Source organism: Myotis nattereri (assembly GCF_964212035.1).
Source record: "Myotis nattereri genome assembly, chromosome: 4".
NCBI classification, from domain to species: Eukaryota; Metazoa; Chordata; class Mammalia; order Chiroptera; family Vespertilionidae; genus Myotis; species Myotis nattereri.
In genome coordinates, this window is record NC_138079.1 from 38388342 (window position 1) to 38402242 (window position 13901).

A 13901-nucleotide genomic window follows, 5' to 3' on the forward strand; every position below is an offset into this window, starting at 1 on the left:
TGAAACATCCCCCTCCAACTTGGCCTGCCCTCCGTCTCCCCTACCTTGGTCAATGCCAGAACCATCCTCCCATGTCCTCAACCAAAAACCCACATCCCGTCCGTGGAAAATCCTGTGGACTCTATCTTTGAGACATACCAGCACAGGGGAATCCAGTCATTTTTTATCACCTCCAAACACTAGCCACAGCCCTCTCTCTCCTGGGTTATTACAATAGATTCCTAAATGGTCTCCTCCCCTCTACCCTTCCTCCTCCTCCTCAGGCTATTCTCACCCAGAAGCCACTGTAGTTTTTTGTTGTTTTTTTTTAAAACGTCAGCTCATATCACACTCTGCTAAAAACAAAACCAACCCCAAACCCTCCAAAGCTTCCCATCTCAAGTACAACGGCCCACGACAAAGCCCCACTCAGTCTGGTGCATGTGGCCACACACACACTTTCTCTCCCTGATCCCCTTTCCTACCCGCCTCCCTTTGCTCACCTGCCCCATGCACCTGGCCTCTTGTTCTTCTTTGAATACACCTGTTCCTGCCCCAGGGCCTTTGCATTTGCTGTTTCCTCTCTGGCAGGGCTCCTTCCTTCTTCCCACCCATGTCATTGTATTTCTCTGTAATAGTTTTAAAATATGTTCAAATTCATAGTTTTAAAGTATATCAAATTCTTTGATACTCCCCTCTCCCCCTCAAGAGGTGGAGCCTAATCCCTTGCCTTAGTGACTCAGTTCCCGGGAACAGAATGTAGTAGCAGTGGTGGCGTGGGGCTTCAGAGACTACGTCACAAGAGGCTCTGCCGTGTCCACCTCCTTTGCTTTCTCTTGGTTCACTCACTCCAGGGGAAGCCGGCTGCCATGTCCTGAGGACATTCAGGCTGCTCTGTGGGCAGGTCCACATGGTGAGAAACGGAGGCCTCTACCCACAGCCAAGGAGTGAGCCACCTTGGAGCCAGCAGTTGGGCGTGTAGATGCGCCCTAGCCAACTGCTTGACTGGGAGACCCCGAGCCAGAACCACCCAGCTACTAGTGCATGCCCCAGACTGAACTCCGAAACCTCCTCCTCCAACTTGGCCTGCCCTCAGCCCTCCCTGTCTTGGTTCATAGTCACAGATTCTGACCCTCAGGAACCGAGAGGATAAATCATAGTTGTTTTAAGCTTCTAAATTCGGTGGTTATTTGTTATGCAATAACGGTTTATCAATATGCTTGCTTCCTCATTCCCTTCAAGTTTGGCTGCAATGTCACCTTCTGGGAGCCGCCTTCCTTAACCACGCACCCTATTGCAGCTGAAATCTCCCAGCTGCCCTCTGGGCTTTCTAATACTTTGTGTAACTTACGTGTTTCTTTTATTGCCTTTCTCCTTCTTAAATTATAGGTTCCACGTGGGCAAAGGATTTTTTCTGTTTTGTTTATTGGCACATGGTCAGCACTCAAATACTTGCTGAGTGAATAAATGAATGCTTGCCTTGGCTTAACTCTGTCTTTACTTCCTGAATTCAAGGTTCACCCATTTTTAAAAGCGTGTGCTGAGGCTACTTTTCGAAGGATTTTGTCTGGGCTTATCTTTTGTTCACAACCACCCAGGCAGGAAAAGGCCTCTTGGTATTAGGTAGTGACAGGGTCATGCCTTCTCTTTCCTAAGAATAGGTCTGCTCCCGAGACAAGCACCTCGAAGGCTGGTGGGTCTGTCTTTCCTACTTGACCCATGACTGGATTCCCCGGAATTTAATTTAGTCAAGCGGGCTCCAGAAGACACAAGCAGTCCAAGCCGCAGATACTCCAGGTGGAAGCTAATCTGATTGTCCTTGATGCCAGTACATTCAAGCCTGTCATGTGTGGCCAGCCCGCAGTCATGTGGCACCAGAGGGGCAGCTGTATCAACAGGTCCCTTGCAGGTCCGCACACAACTCCACTAGAGACTGAGTTTTAAATGAGGGAGAGGGGAAACATAAGGAAGGAAGAGCTAGAAAGGCTCTGGTACCAGGAGTGGTTAGCAGGCCCGCGTGGGGGACGGGCCAGGGCTGCGGCTGCTGTGCAGTCACCGTGGCTGGTTGCCTGCTGGCTAGCCAGGTGTACTTTGAGGCCCTTCCCGAAGCGGGGATATCCTGACTTTGACCAGAGTTATCTCCACCCTCCACGCAGATTGCTGCAATGTCCTTGGGCTACAGTATCTGTATTGTTACAATGATCGAAAAGCCACGTGATAAAAAGCCCTTTTTTGAGTTTGTGGCATGGTGTGTCCTCTGGGTGACAGGTGGACAATGGGTGACAGGAACCAATGAAGGCTCAGTCCACGGGGCTCACATTAACCAGCTGTGGACTAACTTTATGTCTTTAGGTCTCAGTTTTCTCGGATGAAAAACGGCTGTTTTAGTTCACCTGCTGCCTTCGGGCTCCAACCTTCTCTGAGGCCTGTAACGAGCCACAGGCTGCAGGTAAAGCGGGAACACGGAACCTGGCAGGTGCACGGGGTCAGGAGGTTAGGATCCTTCACTAGTCATAGCCAATGTTCTTCCCTCAGGGCAGAGATTTGCAGAGGCCAGAGCACGCAGCTGTGGGAAAGGCCCCCGTTGGCCCCTGAGGCAAGTGCCCCCAGCACATTGCAACGCTGTCACTTGTCCCGATGCCTCCCTGGGAAAGCCTCCTCTTACCACCCAGAGATCCAGGCCTCAGAGCCCAGCTAACAGCGTCCCTCTTTGCCTCCCTCTGACCCCTTCCTGGAGACTCTCCTCACCTCTGTAACATTCTTGACCCTCAGTGAGAACTACTGGGTACAACTTGCTATGTTAGGTCTGCTAGGTGTTTGTACTTTCAAAAGGTTAATGCAACTGGTGCGAACCTGTGACTGGGTGTCGGGCCAAGTGGACGGGGAGCTGGGGAGAAGCGGGGACGGGATGGGGAAGTCCCCAGGGCTCCTGGAGACCGGGCTGAGCCCTTTACTCACCTTCCCCAGCGCCCTGACCTCTGGGGTGGAAACTGGCACCGCTGAATCCGAGTCACGTGGCGCGGGGCAGGTTACAAATAGCACGGGGATTAGCAAACCCATCCTGAAACTTCAGGTTCAAGGGCAGGGAAAGTTACCAGTTTAATTCCAGCAGGTCATTAGCGATTGGGAACTGGGAAGGGGGCTCCGGGGCCCAGGCGGGCTGTGAGCACACCTGGGAGAGGAAGGGCACGGAGACCGCCAGGGGCCCGCTCCAGGCTGGGAGCGAGGACCTCACGTCTGACCGCCTCGGCCAGGAGGACCCCGGCCTCACCTTCTAATGGCGCGCGGTCTCTGTGAGCTGGCACCTCCATAGCCTGTTCGTCGGGGAGGTCTCAGCGAGGACTGGCTCCCGGACTTGCTCCCGTGACCCAAAGGCAAAGCTTGCCGAACGGCAGGACACTGGGCGGACCCTCCCCAAGCCGCGCGGTGGTGGAGGGCGCAGCGGCGGGAAGGCGGGGACCCCACGCGGCGCCCACGCGGGTGGGGGAAGACGCTTCCCTTTCTCACGCCTCCTCCCCGAACCCTGGAACCCAGCCCCGAAGGAAACGCGCTCCCTTCCCGCTGCGGGATCTCGGCTGGCGCAGCGCCGCTCGGCCTGCCAGGAGGAGACCCTCCACTCGCCGCCCCGACTCCCCGAGGGGTTTTTCTCGGATCCCTCGTGCCCACGGTCACGGGCGCGGGAGCGGCCAGGGCTGGCGGACCCTCGCTCTGCATTCCCAGGCCTGGGCGCCTTCCGCCCCGGAGGGAGCACCCGGTGGCAGCCAGCTCCCGCCAGTCCGCCCTGCCCTGCCCGCCGCCCGGCCGCCGCGCCTCCTGGCACCGCCTCCTCCAGTAAATACAGTGGCGGCCCGCCCTCCGCGCCTGGACCCGCAGGTGGGAGTGTGCGGTGCGGCCCCGCCGAGCGCCCACCCGAGGCAGAGCCGGGCTCGGAGCAGCGCCCGGGGCAGACAGCGCGCCCGCAGGACCAAGTCGCAGGTAAGCGGCTCCGGCCCGGCCGCGCCTCTCGCGCCCCAGGCTTTGCGCCGAGGCTGGGTGCGCAGAGCGGCGCCAGCGCCGAGGATCCCGCACTAACCTTTCCCGGGGAGACGCGCACTCAGGCTCCCTAAAACCCACGGAGCTTTTCCCGTAAAAGACACTGGCCTCTCCTCCTGGACCCCCAAACACACCGGAGCGTTGGATGTAGTTAGGCGCTGCTGATCTGGAAATGTCCTTTGGAACACGGACAGTGTGAGGGAGGCGAATTTGGCTGTGGGAAATTAGGGGTAGGTTGGTGTTTAGGAAAGGCTTGTCTATTCATCTCTGTGTCCGGTCGAGGGTTCATGTGCGAGAGAGAATGGGCAGACTGACTGGCCCACTACCCACACACTGTTCTGCATCAGGGATGAGCACCGATGCAGGCCCTTGATCCACTAGGCCCTGGGAAGAGGGTACAAGTCCACTTGGGGCTTCTGTTTTCTTCACTGGTGTTTGGGAATTTGCCTGTAGAGTCGCAGCGGTTCTCAACCTGTGGGTCGCGACCCCTTTGGGGGTCGAATGACCCTTTCACAGGGGTCGCCTAAGACCATCGGAAAACACATATATAATTATATATTGTTTTGTGATTAATCACTATGCTTTAATTATGTTCAATTTGTAACAATGAAATTGGGGGTCACCACAACATGAGGAACTGTATTAAAGGGTCGTGGCATTAGGAAGGTTGAGAACCACTGCTATACGGTTGAAGCTTGTCACTCACTCCAAATTTGAAGGTGTCAGGAATACAGTGAATTCCTGATAGGACTTTGTAGCAGAGACGCACCCTCATCTCTGGGACCAGCAAAAGGGATTACATGATTCAGAAATTTTAAAAAAAATAGTGCAATACTTTACGTCTTTGTCTCAGCTGAACTGCATCGTCATAAACAGTTCTTCCAAGTCTAACAACGAAAACATACATCGCCTTCTTCCTTCAGCTTCCTTTTGATTCTATCATAGTTTTCCTGGAAAATTACTTCCTCGTGGAAGACAGTCCGTTTGCTTTCTTTACCTGACCTGACCCCACTTGGTCATGATTGTCAAGATGGCCTTGGCTTCAGAGCCTCGGGCTTGAGCGCCTTCGTGTGACCACGGATGCAGGTGGCACAGCTACTTTAAAAGCTTTTCTTCCCTTGAGCAGTGAGGACAGTCTTCACCCTCGGGTTGTCCTTCCCAGCGCCCGGACTTGAATATCCCATTCACTAGAGCAAACAAGATAACTGGGTAGCAGTCAGCCTGCGTAAACCAGTCCACCCTTCAACCACTGCTCCGGATACTCAATCCGCGATACCCTTGAAGCGCAGGGCTGGGGTGATCTTGGCGAAAGTGCGTTCCCACTTGACTCACTTGTACTCTTCTTTCCAAGTCAGGTCCTATTGCTGCTTAACTGGTGATTTTATCAGCTGCTTATTTTTAACAGCCTAAACCTCTTTGTGGAAGTGGGTGGCACCATGAAGGAGGGTGAGCGCCAGGCTGCCCGGCCACCTGTGAGACAGGGCTCCACCCCGCCCCCCGGCTGTGCCACGCTCCCTGGGTTCATCCCAGGCCCACGCAGCCAGGCCACCAGATTTCAGGCCCAGGAAGGCCCTGAGTGAGAACTCAAGCATCACATTTTGACAGGATTAACTTAATACCCACCAAACTCGCTGCGTTCCTGCACTGCCTTCCCAGTCCATTGACACTGCTGAACTTGGCTGTCCTGGAGATGCAGCCTTAGCATGAAGCACGGAATGGAAAGTTGCTGCGGGTCTAAAACAGGAAATGGAAAGTTAGTGACCAAACCAAAATTTACCGGCGTGGAAATGCTCAGAGCAGCTGTGATGAAATGTGGGATGTCTGTAAATCAACAATAATCCCTGTGGTTCTTCCCTCACTTACCATTGTTTGTTTGCCTGGGTGAGTGAGTTTGTAAGACTCAGAACAGGAAAAGCCACACCCAGTTACTTTTGCTATATGGGTTTTAAAAAATTTTATTAAAATTAAAAAAAATTTTAATTACAGTTGATATTCAATATTATATTAGTTTCAAGTGTACAGCATAGACATTTAAATAGCTTATGAAGTGACCCCCGATAAGTCTAGTACCCCCCCTACATCACACATGGTTATTATAATATTATTGACTATATTCCCTATGCTGTACATCCCCATAAGGAGTTTTTTTTTGTCTGTTTGTTTTTTGTTTTTTTTTTAAGATACTCTTAGGTGCATGGTAATTGCATTTCTTCTTCTTGAATATCTTCATAAAATTAAATATTCAGGAGTTTCTGAATGCCCGTCCTTCTGACTCATAAACCAACTCTTTGTTCTACACCAGTGTAGCAGTGGGGTGAACTTCTATTCCCCATGAGTTCATCTTGGTGTGACTTCTGAAATGGCCAGCAAAAGAACAGGGGGGGTGAGGGACACCTGTGCCCGCTTTAATTCGGTGTGTGGTTCTGTTTGCAGGGCTGCTGAAGCCACTGGAGGGAAGGAAACACTGCCCACCCCTCTCCGGGGAGGGGCCCCCCTGGCCATGTCTCCTGCAGCAGCGGAGCCAGATGGGGTCCAGCGAGACAGGCACGTCAGCATGCTCATCTTCTTCCTTTTCGTCTTTGGTGCCATCCTGCTGTTTGTGGGGGTCCTGCTCTCCATCTTTGGGTTCCAGGCATGCCAATACAAACCCCACCCAGACTGCAGCCTGGTGCTGAAGGTCGCTGGGCCCGCGTGTGCCGCAGTTGGGCTCGGGGCCATGATCCTGGCCCGCTCCCGGGCACTCCTTCAGTTCCGGCAGGGGCGCCGTCGGGGCAACCGGACGGACCCCGACCGGCCCTTCATCTGCGGAGAGAGCCGCCAGTTTGCCCAGTGCCTCATCTTTGGATTTCTGTTCTTGACCAGCGGCATGCTCATCAGCATATTGGGCATTTGGGTCCCTGGCTGTGGCTCAGACTGGGAGCAGGAACCACTGAATGAGACAGACACTGCCGACGAGGAGCCCCAGATCTGTGGATTCCTGTCCCTGCAGATCATGGGACCCTTGATTGTGCTCATGGGACTGTGTTTCTTCGTGGTCGCCCATGTTAAGAAGAGAAACAACTTGAACGAGGAGGGCCAGAATGCCTCTGAAAGCGAAGAGAGACAGACCCAGAACACGGAGCCTGTGCAGGTCACTGTAGGTGCGTGGCTTCATTCCTGTGCGTGCTCACATCACAGTGGCTGTTCATCAAGGCTTCCCTGGGCCTGGCCTAGGATATCTCTCTCTCTCTCTCTCTCTCTCTCTCTCTCTGTCTCTCTCTCTCTCTCTCTCACACACACACACAGTTCTGCTGCTATGGTAGGCCCCATAGAAGTCCTTGTATACATCATTTGCCCCAGGAATTCCATATTATTTAGCAAATGCTTTGGGACATTAAGTGGTAACCTTGAGTAATGCCACAGAGCAAATTTAGAGGAAAGTGGAAAGGATCTCAAGGACAGCCTGCAAGTCCTCTCTCACCTTAGGGACCGGCCAAGCGGCCCTCCTCCCCCTGTTATTCTCACACTAAAACCTGTGGCACTTCGCCTTGCTGGACGCATGAGTTCGCATCCCATTTATATATCCATAACGTGAGCGTTTCTAAGATTCCTTCCAGCACTAACTTTCCAGGATTCTGAGTCTGTCCCCAGTCCTCCGGTCTTCTATGTTTTGAGGGGCCTCCTGTTTTCTGCATTGTTCTTTATTTTCTGTAACTTCAGGATTAGGGCAAAGTTGGGAAGCAGTGGCATAAATGAAGATGAAATGTGGCAACACCTGTCCCTCCTTTCCCCCATGGAATGCCTAGGAATTCCTTTTGGGTCCCTTGGGTGCTGCTGAATAGATGGATTACCATTTCCCAGAGTCACCCTCCCTCCACCCCCAAGAACAATGTCAGTAACTTTGGCCTCAGCTTCACACAACCAAGAAAAAACCCTATTGCTACTCGTTTTTGCAAATTACTGTACTGCGGTTTCCCCCCAGTCTCCTTTAGAAAGCTCTGAAGCCACATCCTTGGCCTCTAAAAGGCTAGGCAAGGAAAACCGCAGAGCAGAAGCCATGGAGGGAACAGAGGAGGAGAGTGGCGAGTGCGAGGCTCCTTGCGTCCGGGGCTGTCTACAGAGCCAGCAGTGCGCCCAGCAGAGACTGGGCGGTCCCCGGGCTGCGGGCCCTGCAGGGCACCAGCCTCAGAGAGGAAGGGCAGATGGACTTACAGACAATCCTCGCATTGAGCCAGGGTTGATGCTCCCAGCTTATTTCATTGTGTATTTATATACTATGGTGACGACACAAATACTAGTTATCTATTAATAACAGCTAACACATATGTCAAGTTTACTCCTGTGCTAAACACGCATCTTAATGTTCTTCAAGGGCCTATTGTGTGAAATTCCTTCACTTCCCCAAGGACCAACTGAGGCAGGTACTCTTAGTATCTCCATGTGAGAGATGAAGAAACGGAGACCCAGGGATGTTAAGTAATTTGCTCAAGGTCGCAAAGTAGCAAGCGGCAGAGCCAGGATCCAAACCCAGGCGGGTGGGCACTCATGTACTATGGCCCTGGCATCGCACCTTCCCCAGGGCACGGGCTGGAGTTGTGTTTCTGCTGGTTCTGTCTTCACCTGGTGTTCTGGGTAGTTGTCACATGACAAAAGGGCTCACCCGGTATAGACGGTCTCAGTCCTTTCGGGGAGCACAGTGGGGCCCACGTGAACACCCTCATGGGATGCTCAGTGTTCACTTAGCTGGGGGGACATTTTGAGGTGTGCCCTTTGGATTTGCTACCAGGAGAGTTTGGGGGCAGCCTCTGTCCTGGAATGTGGCGGGCAGTGGTAGCAGGGCTCTAACCCCTGGGCAGTTCTGTCCTGCTGTCGGCACTGCATAGTTTAAAATCTTAAAATCTTTTCTACTTAACCCTTTAAATCCCATCAAGCCTGTGAAAATCGGGCACCCTAACTCCTTGTTTTTCTCTCCTTTATATTATGGCATGGGGTTTCAATTTTTAGAAATCAAGACTTTTAGTACAATTGATAAGACTCTGGACATTGTCTCTAATGGTCAGTTCTGCCTAATGAGGGAAACTGGGGTGATAAGAGGCAGTTCTTGGCTCAGTCCCAGAATTCAGCTGTTCCCCCTACACCCGCTGGTAGATAAACCAATGGTGTCCTCTCTGTGAACATACTCAGTGCTGGACCTGGGCACGCGGCAGGCATGGGAGACAGCCCTCCCTGACGGGTATGATGCCAAGTCATGGAAGACACCAAGCCCTGCAGGGCCTAGTGACAGGGAAGCCCCGGGGGGTTGGGGGCGACTTTTTTCCTGTTGAGAGCAGATGGTGAGTGTGGGAGGCTGGGAGCTGACTGGCAGATGGACAAGCCCAGAGATAACTGTTGACTTTGCACATTTCCTTGTTTGTGTCTGATGTTTGATAGGTGAGTGGCCTGCGTTAGAGGCTTATTCCCAAGTCCTATGTCCTACAATGTGTAATTAAAGCGAACACTTAACCTTACTTCCTCTGACCTACCCTGAAGAAAATGAAAAGCCAAGCACTATGCTTTATCAATTTAGATTAGCAAGGTAAGCTCCAACAGCTAGGAGCGGCGGAGTTCACGCCCAAGGGGCAGAGTGGAGCCATTGGCCAGGACTGCCAGTTGGGAGTGTTTCTCCAGACATGCAAATAAGTGCCACATGCTGGCGGAGGGTGAAGAAAGCAGCTGTGAGGGCGTGGGGCAGCTGAGAGGGTGTGCTCTTTGCCCAGCACTGTTTTAATGGCTGCCCGTGATCCACTTCTCCTGCCTGCCCCGAGGCAGGTTCAGTGATGGCCTACAATTGGCAGATGTGGCAGCTGAGGCCTAGAGGGGTTCAGTAACTTGGTCAGGGCCATGCTGGGTTGGTAACTGGCAAATGGGACCCGGGGGCTCTAAAGAATCCTGTCCTTAGCTAGGCAAGCATCAGATCTGCTGCCCAGCACAAACCCGGCTCCGTCCACAGAGAGGAAGCCATTCAGAGCTTGCATCTGGTCCCTCGGTGCTCCTCCCCAAAACACAGGTGCCTGGCTAGAAATGCTGCAAAGTTTGAATTTGTTTTGTGAAGCTTGGTGAAATATTGGCAGGTAAAGACTCTACAAGAGCATAAACCACAGCTAATAGATGGGATGTAGGGTAGCTAATCTGTTCAGAGGTGAAACTGCATTTGAGGAACAAGGCACTTGATCCAACACTAACTTTTGATGAATTAAAAATGTAAGTTAAGCCCAGCTGGTGTGGTTTAGTGGTTGAGTGTCGACCTATGAGCCAGGAGGTCATGGTTCGATTCCCAGTCAAGGCACATGCCTACGTTTTGGGCTTGATTCCAGGTGGGGAGCGTGCAGGAGGCAGCCGATTGATGATTCTCTCTCATCATTGATGTTTCTCTCTCTCTCCCCCACTCCCTTCCTCTCTGAAATCAATAAAACAAAAAGAAAAGAAAACAAATTGTAAGTTAAAAACAAGAAAAACTTTAAAGCTGTACACATCCCAAGGGAGGCACACGGTTAGAAAATGCTTCACTGAAATGCTTTAGCTCAGACTTGCAATGAGAAAGGCCTACTATTTTTTTTAAAAATTGTGGTAAAACATATATAATATAAATTTTACCATGTTGACCGTTTTTAAGCGTATGGTGGCATTGAGTACATTTCACAATGTTGTACAACTGTCACCACTCTCAATTTCCAGAAGTTTCTCCTCATCCCAAACAGAAACTTGGCACCCATTAAACACTAACTCCATCTCCCCCTGCCCCCAGCCCCTGGCAACCTCTACCTTCTGTCTCTAAATTTGATCAAACCACTTTTTGATTCTGTAGTTGGCATAGGGGTTGTGACTATTTCTGTAGATGAGCCAAATCCGTACTCAGTTTATTCTGCGCTTGCTAATTTGTTTGCACTTATTGCTTATCCATCTTCAACAAAACATTGTGTGTCTCCTTAGGTGATGCTGTGATCATATTCCCGCCCCCTCCGCCTCCTTACTTTCCTGAGTCTTCAGCTTCTGCCGTGACCAGAAGTCCTGGAGCAGACAGTTTGCTTCCAAATGAAAGTCCGCCTTCGTATTACAGCATTTTTAACTACGGGTAAGACTTTGCCTTTGAACTCCAGGAGAAGCATCTTCATCGCTGCAGGCCTGTACCTCATGTTGGGCCAGATGAGCTGGAAGGCTGCAGTAGAGGAGGAGTAAACACCAGAGTGTATCTTTCCTTGCTGACGTTATGTCAGAATTATTGCCTAATGTTAACAGTACCTTTCAGGAAACTTTGGGCAGCACATAAGTTAACAATTATAAAAGTGGTTGTGCCTGGTTAATGTGGAGCCTTCTCCAGCCATCTTTCTGTGCTCCTAGCAGGGGCGACCCTCACGATGTTTAACAACCCGTCCGCCAAACTGAGCCGGGCTCGGGAGGCCCCTGCTTGCTGCTTTAGATTGTAGGAAGTGGGGGTCCCAGGGCACCTCCAGGAGGTACAGAGGGTGTTAGTAACTGGTGGACATCCTTGAGTGACCGGCTAAAGTCACTGCACCCTGACCTGACCAAGCTGCATTTTCCCTTTAATATTAGGTTGTTTCCCGGGCCTCAGAGCCTCTCAGGTTAACTGAAGAGACAAAGAACATCCCCCATGTGCCACAAATTAAGAGGCGTGCACATGGGGGATGAGCAGAAATCGAAGGGCTTTTCCTTTAGGCAGAGCAAAGCAGTTGAAGGTTTTGGAGTCAGAGCGATGGGCTCCGAGCCGTTGGTTAGCACAGTTCACAACGGGAAAGGCTGGCCGTGGCCAGACCGGTGGGCGCTGAGTCTCATGGACAGGCTGAGGTACCAGGAGCCAGACTGTGCGGTGAGTGGGGGGATGGGGGAGGATGGAGAAGACAGTGAGGAGGAGCAGATTGTCATGTAAGGGGAGTGACAGGGACAGTGGATGTCCCTGGCAGAGGAGGAGGTGGGACTGAGCGCAGGGTAAGTGGGGGAAGATGGTGCACAGGCTTGTGGTAGAGGGGCAGGTAGACTGAGAGGCTAGGCCTGGACAGAGGAGTGGAACTGGAAGAGGTTGCTGAGGCAGGAGAGCAGTGGCTTAATGACCTGCTGAGGATCCATGGCGCCAGGCGTTACAGGAAGGAGTCCTGGGAAGTGCCAGGCAGGAGCAGTGCTGGCAAAGGCTCTGGTACCTTCTGAATGGGTGACCAGGATGTAGGAGGTGAAATCTTCGCTGCCAGAAGGTTTTACAGGGCAGGGTGAGTGGGCGAGCAGATCAGTGACAGCTGACTTCTGAGACATGGAGACGTGCATTTTTGAAAGCAGTGGGAAGCAGGACACGAGAGTCGCTGAGAGCCAGCGGGGATGGGTGCTGCCTGGGCTGGTCACTCACCTTCTGAAGCACTTGTTCTTGTGCCGCAGACGGGGCGGTGAGCTGGAGAGCTGACCAGAGACGAATGTAGAAACTGCCCTGCTCGGATGAAGGGGCGGTTAGGGGCTGGACATTTGTAGAATTCTGTTAGTGACTTTTTCTACTCTTTTCTCCAGTGATGAACTTCTCCAAGCCCCAAAGTAAATGTCTATTAACTTTAAAAAAAACACACACAAAAAACGACTCCTGCTGCTGTGATGATTTCTGTGTGCCAGTCAGGCTTTTCTTGCATTACCCCGTATAATTCTCACAGTCTCAGGAGGTCTGCACTGTTATCCCCGTTTTGCATACGAGGAGCCGAGGCGTAGCCGTCACACAGCTAGAAAGCAGCAGACTGGAAATTCAGATGAGGTCTGCCTGGTGCTAACGCTCACTCCATTAATGACTATGCCTTCCTGCCTCCCTCACGTTTTTGGCCCAGTGATTTAATTTTCTGTTTGCTGCCCACCTTACGTTAGCTGCCTCAGAAGACACAGCAGCAGAGAACAGTAACTGTGTGTGTGCTCTTTGGGGGACGGCACCTGTACATTGTGCTCCAGGTCTTTTCAATGACAAAGGAAATGACAACAGGAGTGAGACTGTCCTAATGTTACCATCAGCTCTAAGGAAAGTAAGGGGCAAGGAATGAAAACATATCTATATATATAAAAGGCTGATATGCAAAGTGTCCCTTTGGGAGTTCGACCAGGAGACCGGGAGTTTGATCACTTGCTATGAACTGTGCTGACCACCAGGGGGCGGTGCAGAATGAAGGAAGGCCCCAGCCGGCGGCAGCCAGCAGCCAGGGAAGGGAGGCCCCGGCTGGCAGCTAGAAGGCCCTGATTGGCCCTGATCGCCAGACAGGCCTAGGGACCCTACCCATGCAGGAATTTCATGCACTGGGCCTCTAGTCTATAAATAATAGAATAGAATGTGAAAAAATGACTCCTTACGTCCTTGCACATTGAAAAGAACCTTCTCCTCCCTTTCATGTTCTCTCTCTCTTTTCAGCAGGACCCCAGCTCCTGAGGGCCAAGGCACAGCCCCTGAGAGAGAGCGTGTATCCATCTACACCATTTCGGGGACTCCTTCGTCCTCTGAGACCTCCCAAACGCCACATCTCTCGTCTGAATTGCCTCCCAGATACGAAGAGAAAGAATCTGCTGCAGCCTCATCCTTGTCTCCCTCTCAGCCTTCCCCACCGTGAACTAGTGACTCTGGTTCAATTTTATATAGAACCGATCACTATTTTATTTAATTTGTTTTTTAATAAAAAGCACAATAGCATTGCCTATGTTCTGATTTCCCTGGTGCAGCGTCAACAGCAGTGACAAACCTTCACATACATGATAGGGCCAGGGACAGAAAGTTAAAATGAGGCATATATGACATTCTGAGCTAGGATGGGGTAAGGCACTTTGGGGGCTTCAGAGGTCATTGCAGGATGAGAAGAAGAGCAGATGTTCAATAATTAGTAATTTGCCCTGCCCTATCTATATAT

General features: G+C 51.8%; 1 protein-coding gene across 1 annotated transcript; it reads left to right on the top strand.

Annotated features, from left to right (window-relative positions):
* The first annotated feature begins 3040 nt into the window (after nucleotides 1-3040).
* On the top strand, nucleotides 3041-13692 carry TMEM171 (transmembrane protein 171). The gene is made up of 4 exons (XM_081088607.1): nucleotides 3041-3954; nucleotides 6445-7151; nucleotides 10960-11101; nucleotides 13412-13692. The coding sequence occupies exons 2-4, from the start codon at nucleotides 6512-6514 to the stop codon at nucleotides 13605-13607; spliced, it is 978 nt and encodes a 325-aa protein (XP_080944733.1). The 5' UTR covers nucleotides 3041-3954; nucleotides 6445-6511; the 3' UTR covers nucleotides 13608-13692.
* Nucleotides 13693-13901: the final 209 nt, after the last annotated feature.